Source organism: Pelophylax lessonae (genome assembly GCF_965119305.1).
Source record: "Pelophylax lessonae genome assembly, chromosome: 4".
NCBI lineage: Eukaryota > Metazoa > Chordata > Amphibia > Anura > Ranidae > Pelophylax > Pelophylax lessonae.
Genome location: NC_138771.1, coordinates 546,783 through 561,697, shown reverse-complemented (window position 1 = coordinate 561,697; position 14,915 = coordinate 546,783). Strand labels below are relative to the sequence as shown.

Sequence of the window (14,915 nt, the reverse complement as noted above, 5' to 3'; positions counted from 1 at the left end):
GTCCTTCCGGTACACCGAATACCCTTGGATATTGGCCAGCCAGTCATGTGAGGGGTCGAACCAAGTCTCCGCTATTCCCACAAGGTCTATGTCCTCCTCATGTACTAACATTTCCAACTCATCCATTTTATTAGCTAGGCTCCTGGCATTAGCATATACCCCTCTTAGTTTTACGGAAGTTAAGCGCAATTGGCGGTTATGTTTATTCCTGTTTGGTCTGAGGTTCTCCCGCACAGACCAGCCAATTGACATTGTGGACCTACTGTCGCTGCTGACCCTACATCTGCCTTCTGTCCTCTGCTCCCTCCTGACTGACTCTACTTCTGAGCCCTCCCTCCCGTCTCCCTCTTCTGTTTATTTAATAAAATTCAGCACCATGGGAGCCCCCCCAAATCTTTTACATGTAACAACCTATGAGAATAAGGGGGGATGCCCACCAAGGAGAAATAACCCCCTGAGGAGAGCAGCAGACCCTCCGCGTCTGTGAAAGATGACCCTAAACGGGGCAAACTGCGCTTTATGAGCCACAGGAGTGGGGGTGGAGACCCCCGACTTGCAGGGGGTTGCGGTGGGGGGTGGGGGTCACTCTAGATCAATATTGGACACTTTAATGAACTATTCATGGGTTACGTTGCAGTTTGCTAATCATGCAGTGACTCGTGTAGGTGTGATATATAGACCACCTGGTCAAGTTAAAGAACTAGATGATCTACTAGTTGAAGAAATGGCTAAAATGACAATGAAAGGAGAAGTGATCATTATGGGAGATTTCAATCTTCCAGATATAAACTGGAAAACCAAAATAGCAAGTTCTACCAGGAGTACAGATATTCTAAATTCCCTACTGGGGTTGTCTCTGCAACAAGTGGTTGAGGAGCCAACCCGGAGGGAGGCCATTTTGGATCTGGTATTCACAAATGGGGATTCGGTATATGATGTCAATGTAGGCGAAACCTTGGGATCTAGTGATCACCAGTCAGGGTGGTTTAATATAAGAACTGTGAAAGAGTCACACCACACAAAAACAAAAGTTTTAGATTTTAGAAAAACAGACTTTTCAAAAATGAAATTAGTTATAAATGAGTCCTTATCAGACTGGAACGGATTACATGGAGTCCAGGAGAAATGGGACTACTTAAAAGGTGCATTATTGAAGGCAACAGAAACTTGCATTAGACTTGTCAGTAAAAGCAAAAAAAGGAAGAGACCACTGTGGTAACTCAGCAGAAGTGGCCCAAATCATTAAAAATAAAAAGCTAGCATTTTGTAATTATAAAAAAACCCAGAGCAATGAAGATAAGGAAATCTACAAGATTAGGCAGAAAGAGGCCAAGCAAGTTATAAGAACTTCTAAAGCGCAGGCAGAAGAAAAATTAGCTCAGTCTATGAAAAAGGGGGATAAGACATTCTTCAGATATATAAATGAAAAAAGGAAATTAAAACAAGGAATAACTAAATTAAAAACAAAGGACGGAAGGTATGTAGAAGAGAATAAAGGGCTAGCCGACTGCCTTAATGAATACTTCTGTTCAGTTTTTACAGAAGAAAAAGAAGGAGAAGGACCTCCACTCGAAAGGATGACTAATGAATCGTTTGATGCATGTGTCTTTACAGAGGAAGACGTTCTAAGATTGCTGTCTAAAGTGAAGACAAATAAGTCACAGGGTCCTGATGAGATACACCCAAAATTATTAAAAGAGCTTAGTGGTGAGCTGGCAAAACCATTAACAGATTTATTTAACCAATCATTAGTAACAGGAGTCGTCCCGGAAGATTGGAAATTGGCAAATGTCGTGCCCATTCACAAGAAAGGTAGTAGGAAGGAATCGAGCAACTATAGACCAGTGAGTCTGACATCAATAGTAGGCAAATTAATGGAAACCCTATTAAAGGATAGGATTGTGGAACATCTTAAATCCCATGGATTGCAAGATGAAAAACAACATGGGGTTACTTCAGGGAGATCATGTCAAACAAATCTTATAGATTTTTTTGACTGGGTGACTAAAATAATAGACGGTGGAGGTGCAGTAGACATTGCATATCTAGATTTTAGTAAGGCTTTTGACACTGTCCCACATAGAAGACTTATCAATAAACTGCAGTCATTGAGCATGAACTCCCATATTGTTGAGTGGATTAGGCAGTGGCTGAGTGACAGACAACAGAGGGTTGTAGTCAATGGAGAACATTCAGAACAAGGTCATGTTACCAGTGGGGTACCTCAGGGATCTGTACTGGGACCAATTTTGTTTAATATCTTCATAAGTGATATTACAAAAGGCCTCGATGGTAAGGTTTGTCTTTTTGCTGATGACACAAAGATATGTAACAGGGTTGATGTTCCTGGAGGGAAACGCCAAATGGAAAAGGATTTAGGAAAACTAGAAGAATGGTCAGAACTCTGGCAACTAAAATTTAATGTGGATAAGTGCAAGATAATGCACCTGGGGCGTAAAAACCCAAGGGCAGAATATAGAATATTTAACACAGTCCTGACCTCAGTATCTGAGGAAAGGGATTTAGGAGTAATTATTTCAGAAGACTTAAAGGTGGGAAGACAATGTAATAGAGCAGCACAAAATGCCAGCAGAATGCTTGGATGTATAGGGAGAGGTATAAGCAGTAGAAAGAGAGAAGTGCTTATGCCGCTGTACAGAACACTGGTGAGACCTCACTTGGAGTATTGTGCGCAGTACTGGAGGCCATATCTCCAGAAGGATATAGATACTCTAGAGATAGTCCAGAGAAGAGCTACTAAACTAGTACATGGATTACAGGAAAAAACTTACCAGGAAAGGTTAAAGGACCTTAACATGTATAGCTTGGAAGAAAGAAGAGACAGAGGGGATATGATAGAAACTTTTAAATACATAAAGGGAATCAACTCGGTAAAGGAGGAGAGCATATTTAAAAGAAGAAAAACTACCACAAGAGGACACAGTTTTAAATTAGAGGGGCAAAGGTTTAAAAGTAATATGAGGAAGTATTACTTTACTGAGAGAGTAGTGGATGCATGGAATAACCTTCCTGCAGAAGTGGTAGCTGCAAATACAGTGAAGGAGTTTAAGCATGCATGGGATAGGCATAAGGCTATCCTTCATATAAGATAGGGCCAGGGACTATTCATAGGATTCAGATATATTGGGCAGACTAGATGGGCCAAATGGTTCTTATCTGCCGACACATTCTATGTTTCTATGAAAGGAAATATTTGGCACTTTTTGTACAATTATTAAGATTTTGGGAATTGTTAATTTTTATATAATTTCTGGTATTTAGTTGGTGATTTATCCGATAGATTATTGATTATTGCATATTGGGGCCCGATGGGCTCTTTACTGCTGATTATTATTTATTATACTCGGCACTGGAATATTGAAGTCTCATTATTATTATTATTATTGAGGTTTTATCTATTGATTACACTTCATATTATTTATCACAGCACTTTATATTGTGCGGCGTTTCCTATATTTATTTATCTCATTCTTACACTTCACAGCCCCCCCTCCCCCGGGCTCAGCCCCACCACTGGACTGCGGTTACATTCTGATAAACCAGAATATTCCAGTTTAAAGCAGAAAGTTCTGAGATGGGAGACGCGGGGGAGGGGTACAAATATAACAGCCAAGACTGCTGTATACTCCGATCTGTTAGTGTATTTATATCTGCTAATACCTCCCCTCCCCCCAGACTGATAATGAACAGTTGCCTCTGATGATGAGCGGAATATTCCGGTTTAGGGCAGAAAGTTCTATCAGTGAACCGACATGAAGGACCTTCAGATCTGACACCAGAGTGGTGGTGGGGGGGGGACATACCTGGGAGGGGGAAGGGGGGGGAACATACCTGGGAGGGGGAGGGACATACCTGGGAGGGGGAGGGACATACCTGGGAGGGGGAGGGAACATACCTGGGAGGGGGAAGGGGGGGGAACATACCTGGGAGGGGGAGGGACATACCTGGGAGGGGGAGGGACATACCTGGGAGGGGGAGGGACATACCTGGGAGGGGGAGGGACATACCTGGGAGGGGGAGGGACATACCTGGGAGGGGGAGGGACATACCTGGGAGGGGGAGAGACATACCTGGGAGGGGGAGAGACATACCTGGGAGGGGGGAGGAGGACATACCTGGGAGGGGGGAGGAGGACATACCTGGGAGGGGGGAGGAGGACATACCTGGGAGGGGGGAGGAGGACATACCTGGGAGGGGGGAGGAGGACATACCTGGGAGGGGGGAGGAGGACATACCTGGGAGGGGGGAGGAGGACATACCTGGGAGGGGGGAGGAGGACATACCTGGGAGGGGGGAGGAGGACATACCTGGGAGGGGGGAGGAGGACATACCTGGGAGGGGGGAGGAGGACATACCTGGGAGGGGGGAGGAGGACATACCTGGGAGGGGGAGCTGCACCAGCAGGCCATCCACCTTGTGGTCATGGTTGAGTTTTCCGATGAGGTCCAGGAGCTCCGCCTGATTGATGGAGGACGGCTTCAGAATCGTCTCACTGCTGATCCCTGAGGATGGAGAATACAGAGCCATCAATATGGAGACCACCTACCTACCCATCCCCCTACCTACCCATCCCCCTACCTACCTACCCACCCCCCAATCCATAGTATGGAGGCCACCTACCCACCCATCACCCAATACACAGCCCATAGTATGTAGGTGGAGATAGTGACATCAGCCTGCCCAACTCTCTACCTTGGTCAATCACAGGAAGTCTTTTAAACAAAACTTCTCCTAACTGGTGGAATTGTTCCAAGACAGAGAGGAAGTCTCCCCATAAACCCCTCCCATTATGCGTCTCCCCAATCCCCCCTCCCCCCTGATGCTGACCACCTGCCTTCCCTCCCAGTCTGCACTGCACGGACCCCGCCCCCCCCCCCCCTTCTGCACCGATTCCTCCCCAATACCCTTCTCGTTTGTACGCCTCCAATCATGTGTCCCCCCCCCCCTCCCATTATGTGTCCCCCCCCCCCCCCATACACCGGCATTGCCCGGAGTTGTACATACCGACATCGGCGGCGGCTCGGGTTTTGTTCAGCACATAGGAGTGACTGGCCGGATTGTCTCCCACAAGGACCACGCTGAGGTGTGGCCTCTTATTTCCAGCCGCCACCCATTGCTCCACCTCAGACCGCGCCTCCTGCCGGATCTGCCTGGCCAGCTTCCTCCCGGAGATGATGACGGCGTCATTCCTGGAAATGAACAGAAGGAGGCGCCATCAGTATACATGGGGGGACATTAAAGAGGAACTCTGCCTTTACTGAGCTCCTAAATGGCCAGACTGTGCCTTTTCATCCAACATCCCGCTTTGTGTAGTATACAGTGTAGGGGGATGGGGGGGAGGGGTGTAAAGTGTATGGGGGGGGAGGGGTGTAAAGTGTATGGGGGGGAGGGGTGTAAAGTGTGGTGATGGGGGTGTCTATTGGGGCTCAGGGTGAAGGAAATGATGGAATTTGGTTTGGATTCCTCAGATGGGGGAGTGATAATGATCATCAATATATCTCAATACTATGAGGATTTAATCCCACTTTACACTGTGAGACCTATAGATATAGACTGGGCAGAAGGAACCGCGCACTCAGCCAAGGCTAGGCAGTTCCTAAATGTTTTGCAGGACAATTTTATGGGTCAGATGGTGAACGCACCGACAAGAAACAATGCGGTACTTGACCTACTGATTACCAACAATACAGACCTGCTCACAGATATAGAAATACGGGACAACTTAGGAAACAGTGACCATAGGTCAATAAGTTTCAGTATTAATTATAGTAATAGGAAGCAGAGGGGTAATATAAGGACACTGAATTTCAAAAGAGCCAATTTCTCAAAACTGCGCTCGCTGCTAGAAAATATCAATTGGGATAGAACCCTGGGAACAAAGAACACGGAGGAAAAATGGGAGTGCTTCAAGAGCATACTTAACAAGGGGATTGGCCAGTGCATTCCAAAGGGAAATACATTTAATAGAGCAAAAATAAACCCTGGATGGCTAAACTCCAACATAAAAATGTATATTAGTGCTAAAGAAAAGGCCTTCAAAAAATACAAGACTGAGGGGTCATTGGCAGCATTTAAGCATTACAAAGAGTGTAATAAGAAATGTAAAGATGAAATCAGGGCGGCTAAAATAGAACACGAGAGACATATAGCGGAGGAGAGTAAAAAGAACCCCAAGAAGTTCTTTAAGTATATAAACAGTAAGAAAGCGAGGCCAGAACACATTGGCCCCATAAAAGATGATAAAGGAAAAATGGCCACTGAGGACAGAGAAAAGGCGGAAGTACTAAATAATTTCTTCTCTTCAGTCTTCACAAAGGAATCGGGGGGCTACACAAACCCAGCTTGTAAGGCCGAACTAAATAATACACCTCAGGAAATACCGCCATGGCTAACAGAAGATAGACTTAGAGCTAAACTAGAGAAACTTAACATAAATAAATCCCCGGGACCGGATGGCTTGCACCCGAGGGTTCTTAAAGAGCTCAGCCAGGTGATTGCCAGACCATTATTCTTGATCTTTAAGGATAGTTTACAGACAGGTATGGTGCCAGCTGATTGGAAAAAAGCCAACGTGGTACCAATATTTAAAAAGGGGCCGAGATATATCCCGGGTAACTATAGGCCGGTCAGCCTAACATCAGTAGTCTGCAAGATTTTGGAGGGGATGATAAGGGACCACATACAAGACTTTAGTAATGAAAACGGTATTATTAGTAGTAATCAGCATGGATTCATGAAAAATCGTTCATGCCAAACCAATCTATTAACCTTCTACGATGAAGTGAGCTGCCACTTAGATAAAGGAAGGTCTGTGGATGTGGTGTATCTGGATAAAGGAAGGTCTGTGGATGTGGTGTATCTGGATAAAGGAAGGTCTGTGGATGTGGTGTATCTGGATAAAGGAAGGTCTGTGGATGTGGTGTATCTGGATAAAGGAAGGCCTGTGGATGTGGTGTATCTGGATAAAGGAAGGCCTGTGGATGTGGTGTATCTGGATAAAGGAAGGTCTGTGGATGTGGTGTATCTGGATAAAGGAAGGCCTGTGGATGTGGTGTATCTGGATAAAGGAAGGCCTGTGGATGTGGTGTATCGGGATAAAGGAAAGCCTGTGGATGTGGTGTATCTGGATAAAGGAAGGCCTGTGGATGTGGTGTATCTGGATAAAGGAAGGTCTGTGGATGTGGTGTATCTGGATAAAGGAAGGTCTGTGGATGTGGTGTATCTGGACTTTGCAAAGGCCTTTGACACCGTTCCCCACAAACGCTTACTATACAAACTAAGGAAGGTAGGTATGGACCATAAGGTGAGTACCTGGATAGAGAACTGGCTCCAGGGGAGAGTCCAGAGGGTGATGATTAATGGGGAGTACTCGGATTGGGCGGGTGTGGAAAGTGGGGTCCCCCAGGGTTCTGTCCTGGGACCAATCCTGTTTAATTTATTCATAAATGATCTAGAGGAGGGGATATCTAGTACAATCTCAGTATTTGCGGATGATACTAAACTAAGCATGCCAATATCTTCTATGCAGGATGTGGAAACCTTACAAGCGGACCTGAACAAAATAATGGTGTGGGGGGGGGGGGGCAACTACATGGCAGATGAGGTTTAATGTAGAAAAATGTAAAGTAATGCACTTGGGGGCCAGAAACCAGAAAGCAAGCTACTCACTAGGGGGGGAACCTCTGGGTGAGTCTAGGATGGAAAGGGACCTGGGGGTACTGGTAGACAACAGGCTTGGCAGTGGCATGCAATGCCAAGCCACTGCAAGCAAAGCCAACAGAATACTGGGATGTATAAAAAAGGGGATTCACTCCAGAAAGAGATTATTCTCCCGCTCTACAAGACTCTGGTCCGGCCACATCTGGAGTATGCTGTCCAGTTCTGGGCACCGGTCCTCAGGAAGGATGTGCTGGAACTGGAGAAAGTCCAGAGAAGGGCAACAAAAATAATTAGGGGAATGGAGGACTTCAGCTATGAGGAAAGACTACAAGCACTGAACTTATTCTCTCTGGAGAAGAGACGATTGAGGGGGGATATGATATCAATGTACAAATACTGTACTGGTGACCCTAGCATAAGGAACAAACTATTCAGAGAAAGGAGATACAATAAGACACGTGGCCACTCACTAAAACTTGAGGAAAGGCGGTTTAACCTTAAAGTGCGTAAGGGGTTCTTCACTGTAAGAGCGGTAAAGATGTGGAACTCTCTTCCACAAGCAGTCGTATCAGCAGGGAGCATTGATAGTTTCAAAAAACTATTAGATGGACACCTTAAAGACCACAACATACAGGGGTACACAATGTACAACATACAGGGGGTATACAATGTACAACATACAGGGGGTATACAATGTACAACATACAGGGGGTATACAATGTACATCATACAGGGGGTATACAATGTACAACATACAGGGGTATACAATGTACAACATACAGGGGGTATACAATGTACAACATACAGGGGTATACTATGTACAACATACAGGGGTATACAATGTACAACATACAGGGGTATACTATGTACAACATACAGGGGTATACAATGTACAACATACAGGGGGTATACAATGTACAACATACAGGGGTATACAATGTACAGCATACAGGGGGTATACAATGTACAACATACAGGGGTATACAATGTACAACATACAGGGGGTATACAATGTACAACATACAGGGGGTATACAATGTACAACATACAGGGGTATACAATGTACAACATACAGGGGTATACAATGTACAACATACAGGGGGTATACAGTGTACAACATACAGGGGTATACAATGTACAACATACAGGGGTATACAATGTACAACATACAGGGGGTATACAATGTACGGTTAATAGCAAACACACATCATAGGTTGAACTGGATGGACTTGTGTCTTTTTTCAACCTCACTAACTATGTAACTATCGTAACTATATAAGCGTTGTCGATCGTTGCCATAAATTCTGTGACTGATGGACAGACTGATACCGGGGGGTCTCTTCTATTGTATAATGGGGGAGGGGGGGTTCTGTGTTTACACTTAGGACAATGTGTCAGTTCTGTGTTTTAGTCTGGTTGCCGTCAGTTTGGTAGAAATGCGCTGAGTTCGATGTTTTCAGATCCATACAAGCGGAGTTGTCGGCTCGCTTTGTATGGGGGGCGGCTGGTATCTCTGATATCGGTGTTCATGACTGGAGGAAGCCACAAACACAAAGTGAGGTTTCATGACAAGTCTACATAGAGGGGGGGGTATACAGTATATGGGGATGGGGGAGAAGTCTATATGGAGGGGGGGGGGGTCGGTGTTCCTGCGACTTGCAGATATTGTTTTTGTATTCTACAGCCATGATGCACCCCCCCTCCCCCCACCCCATAGAACATATCTGGGGACTCCCCACACCCAGTCAGAGCTCTGCTGTATTCATCAGTGACTGCAATACCAGAGAATGTCATCCTGAGGATAAACACTACTCCACCCATCATCATTCCCCCCCCCTCCACCCATCATCACCCCCCCCCCTCCACCCATCATCACCCCCCTCCCTCCACCCATCATCATCCCCCCCCCCTCCACCCATCATCATCCCCCCCCCTCCACCCATCATCACCCCCCCCCCTCCACCCATCATCACCCCCCCCCCCCTCCACCCATCATCACCCCCCCCCCCCTCCACCCATCATACCCCCCCCCTCCACCCATCATCACCCCCCCCCCTCCACCCATCATCCCCCCCCCCCTCCACCCATCATCATCCCCCCCCCATCCACCCATCATCATCCCCCCCCCATCATCACCCCCCCCCCCCCATCACCCCCCAACCATCATCACCCCCCCTCCTCCACCCATCATCACCTCCCCCCCCTCCACCCATCATCACCTCCCCCCCCCTCTCCACCCATCATCACCTTCCCCCCCTCCACCCATCATCACCTTCCCCCCCTCCACCCATCATCAACCCCCCCCCCTCATCACCCCCCACCCATCACCCCCCCCCCTCCACCCATCATCACCCCCCCTTCCCTCCACCCATCATCACCCCCCCCCCTCCACCCATCATCATCCCCCCCCCCCCTCCACCCATCATCATCCCCCCCCCCTCCACCCATCATCACCCCCCCCCCTCCACCCATCATACCCCCCCCCCTCCACCCATCATCACCCCCCCCCCCCTCCACCCATCATCCCCCCCCCCCTCCACCCATCATCATCCCCCCCCCATCATCACCCCCCCCCCCCCCATCACCCCCCAACCATCATCACCCCCCCTCCTCCACCCATCATCACCTCCCCCCCCTCCACCCATCATCACCTCCCCCCCCCTCTCCACCCATCATCACCTTCCCCCCCTCCACCCATCATCACCTTCCCCCCCTCCACCCATCATCACCCTCCCCCCCCTCCACCCATCATCAACCCCCCCCCCCATCACCCCCCACCCATCATCAACCCCCCCCTCCACCCATCATCACCCCCCCCCCCCTCCATCATCATCACCCTCCCCCCCCCCCCCATCACCCCTCCACCCATCATCATCCCCCCCTCATCATCACCCCCCCCCCCCTCCACCCATCATCATCACAGGGGGGGAGGGAATGAAATATCTCCCCCCCCCCTCTCTGATGAATAGAAATTTCTGTGCCGACACCGACAACCAGTGGGGGATGGGAATGTCCCAGCAACTTCCTGACTGTGCTCCTCCCCCTCCCCCCCAGCTGTCAGTTTCTGTACAATGCTGGGGAGCTCCGCAATACAAAGATGGGAGGGGTGTACTTACTTCTGTCAGATCCTGCAAATGTGAGGGGGGGGCACAGGTGATGATTGGATGCCCCCCCCCCTCCCTCCCTCATATATATACAGTATCTGACAAAAGTAAGTACACCCCTCCCATGTGACAACACTGAAGAAATGAGACTTTGCTACAATGTAAAGTAGTGAGTGTACAGCTTGTATAACAGTGTAAATTTACTGTCCCCTCAAAATAACTCAACACACAGCCATTAATGTCTAAACCGCTGGCAACAAAAGTCAGTACACCCCTAAGTGACAATCTCCAAATTGGGCCCAAATTGTCAATATTTTGTGTGGCCGCCATTATTTTCCAGCACTGCCTTAACCCTCTTGGGCATGGAGTTCACCCGAGAGACTATGAGAGCCCCGTCCATCCATCCATCCCCCCCATCCATCCATCCATCCCCCATCCATCCATCCCCCCCATCCATCCATCCATCCATCCATCCATCCCAACCCACATCCATCCCATCCCACATCCATCCCATCCATCCCCCCCCCATCCATCCCCCATCCATCCATCCCATCCCACATCCATCCCCCATCCATCCATCGCATCCATCCATCCCCCATCCATCCCCCATCCATCCATCCATCCCCCATCCATCCATCCATCCATCCCCCCCATCCATCCATCCCCCCCATACACAGTACAGAGGGGGGGATGTACAGTGCAGTATACAGAACAGAGTATACAGTGTGATGAAGGGGGCGGGGTATATAGAAGGGGGCGGGGTGTAGAGGAGGTGTGAGTGAAAAGCTCTCCTCTCCTGTGAGGTGATTGGTTAGGAAAGGAGGAGGAGGCGGAGTGATGAGGAGGAGGGGGCGGGGAGTAGACGGTGAATGTAAGCAGTGAGGAGGATTTCATCATCCAACGACTACTTCTCCTATCACCGCCCCCTCCCCCTCATCCCCCCATCCCTGTATATAGAGGACCCCTTATTAAATCTCTCTGACCCCAGGAGCTGACACTCTAATCTCCCCCCGGTATAGGAGAGGACACCGCATACAGATGGGGGAGGGGTATATATATACAGAGGGGGGGTTTGTGTTGACAGAGCATCCCCCCCCTCCCTCTATATATATATACACCCCTCCCCCAGTCTCCTCAGCTCTGTACAGTATAGATGGGGGAGGGGGGAGTCCCAGGAGCTGACACTCTACCCGCCATGTAATGTTCCCCTCCCCCCGGTACTGACCGGCACGGTGTGGAGTGCAGGGCTCGGTGGAGGAGTCCGGTGGCGGAGGCGCGGATTGTTGTCATGGTGACGGCAGCGGCGGCCATTCTGTCGGTTCGGAGATTCTTCACTCACTGAGCGGAGGGGGAGGAGTCTCTACCAATCCACCATTATATATCCTCCACCTACGTCACCACCGCCCCGCCCACCTCTCCATGGATAGTGACGTCACAGAAAAGCCGCTCTTTGATTGGCCGGAAGAGATGTGGGCGGAGTATAGAGAACGCGCGAAGAGACACAGAGGGGGCGGAGCCTGTACTTCCCGGGTTGTATAATTCCGTGATGTCAGAGAGCGGGGCGGTGACGTCAGAGGTATTATTGTAAATGATCTCATCTTATGCAGCACAGACCTCCCCCTACCCATCATCATTACTGTGCCCTCCCCCAATCCATATATATCACAGGAGGGCGGGGAAACAAGTTTTCTTTTTTCAATAAAAATGTATTTGAAGCCCATTGGATGTATACACAACAAGGGGGCGGGGACACAGCGAGGGGGCGGGGGACACAGAGAGGGGGCGGAGACACAGAGAGGAGGCGGGGACAAATCCCCCCCCCCCCCCAGCTGTACAAGGAAAGAATTTGGGGCTTCCCAGAAAATTGTGAAAAAAAAAAAAAATTTTATAAAATAAAAAAATGTAAAAAATAAATTTCTTCCAATCTGAAATCAATCGATCGATCGGTGCGAAAATTATCCCAGCTAAAAACTGCGAGAAATATCGATGGAACTTTTATACCAATAATGGCGCCGATCAGCGACTTACAGTACATCAACACCAGCTAGGCACACAGTACATCAACACCAGCTAGGCACACAGTACATCAACACCGGCTAGGCACACAGTACATAAACACCAGCTAGGCACACAGTACATCAACACCGGCTAGGCACACAGTACATCAACACCGGCTAGGCACACAGTACATCAACACCAGCTAGGCACACAGTACATCAACACCAGCTAGGCACACAGTACATCAACACCAGCTAGGCACACAGTACATCAACACCAGCTAGGCACACAGTACATCAACACCAGCTAGGCACACAGTACATAAACACCAGCTAGGCACACAGTACATCAACACCAGCTAGGCACACAGTACATAAACACCAGCTAGGCACACAGTACATCAACACCAGCTAGGCACACAGTACATCAACACCAGCTAGGCACACAGTACATCAACACCAGCTAGGCACACAGTACATAAACACCAGCTAGGCACACAGTACATCAACACCGGCTAGGCACACAGAACATCAACACCAGCTAGGCACACAGTACATCAACACCGGCTAGGCACACAGTACATCAACACCGGCTAGACACACAGTACATCAACACCGGCTAGGCACACAGTACATCAACACCGGCTAGGCACACAGTACATCAACACCGGCTAGGCACACAGTACATCAACACCAGCTAGGCACACAGTACATCAACACCAGCTAGGCACACAGTACATCATCAACACCAGCTAGGCACACAGTACATAAACACCAGCTAGGCACACAGTACATAAACACCAGCTAGGCACACAGTACATCAACACCGGCTAGACACACAGTACATCAACACCAGCTAGGCACACAGTACATCAACACCAGCTAGGCACACAGTACATCAACACCAGCTAGGCACACAGTACATAAACACCAGCTAGGCACACAGTACATAAACACCAGCTAGGCACACAGTACATCAACACCAGCTAGGCACACAGTACATCAACACCAGCTAGGCACACAGTACATAAACACCAGCTAGGCACACAGTACATCAACACCGGCTAGGCACACAGTACATCAACACCAGCTAGGCACACAGTACATCAACACCAGCTAGGCACACAGTACATCAACACCAGCTAGGCACACAGTACATCAACACCAGCTAGGCACACAGTACATAAACACCAGCTAGGCACACAGTACATCAACACCGGCTAGGCACACAGTACATCAACACCAGCTAGGCACACAGTACATCAACACCGGCTAGGCACACAGTACATCAACACCGGCTAGACACACAGTACATCAACACCAGCTAGGCACACAGTACATCAACACCAGCTAGGCACACAGTACATCATCAACACCAGCTAGGCACACAGTACATCAACACCAGCTAGGCACACAGTACATAAACACCAGCTAGGCACACAGTACATCAACACCAGCTAGGCACACAGTACATCAACACCAGCTAGGCACACAGTACATCAACACCAGCTAGGCACACAGTACATCAACACCAGCTAGGCACACAGTACATAAACACCAGCTAGGCACACAGTACATCAACACCGGCTAGGTACACAGTACATCAACACCAGCTAGGCACACAGTACATCAACACCAGCTAGGCACACAGTACATAAACACCAGCTAGGCACACAGTACATAAACACCAGCTAGGCACACAGTACATCAACACCGGCTAGGCACACAGTACATCAACACCAGCTAGGCACACAGTACATCAACACCAGCTAGGCACACAGTACATAAACACCAGCTAGGCACACAGTACATAAACACCAGCTAGGCACACAGTACATAAACACCAGCTAGGCACACAGTACATCAACACCGGCTAGGCACACAGTACATCAACACCAGCTAGGCACACAGTACATCAACACCAGCTAGGCACACAGTACATAAACACCAGCTAGGCACACAGTACATAAACACCAGCTAGGCACACAGTACATCAACACCGGCTAGGCACACAGTACATCAACACCGGCTAGGCACACAGTACATAAACACCGGCTAGGCACACAGTACATAAACACCGGCTAGGCACACAGTACATCAACACCAGCTAGGCACACAGTACATCAACACCAGC

The 14,915-nt window shown here is 48.8% G+C and overlaps 1 protein-coding gene across 1 annotated transcript in view; it reads right to left on the bottom strand.

Moving 5' to 3' along the window:
* Positions 1–12,136, bottom strand: part of MTHFD2 (methylenetetrahydrofolate dehydrogenase (NADP+ dependent) 2, methenyltetrahydrofolate cyclohydrolase) — a 40,796-nt gene extending 28,660 nt beyond the window's left edge. The window contains exons 1-3 of the mRNA XM_082252992.1: positions 12,010–12,136; positions 5,026–5,210; positions 4,401–4,523 (exon numbers count right to left, since the gene is read on the bottom strand). Coding sequence (XP_082109118.1) covers positions 4,401–4,523; positions 5,026–5,210; positions 12,010–12,095 — 394 coding nt within the window. The 5' untranslated portion in view covers positions 12,096–12,136. The remainder of the gene's footprint in view (positions 1–4,400; positions 4,524–5,025; positions 5,211–12,009) is intronic.
* Positions 12,137–14,915: the final 2,779 nt, after the last annotated feature.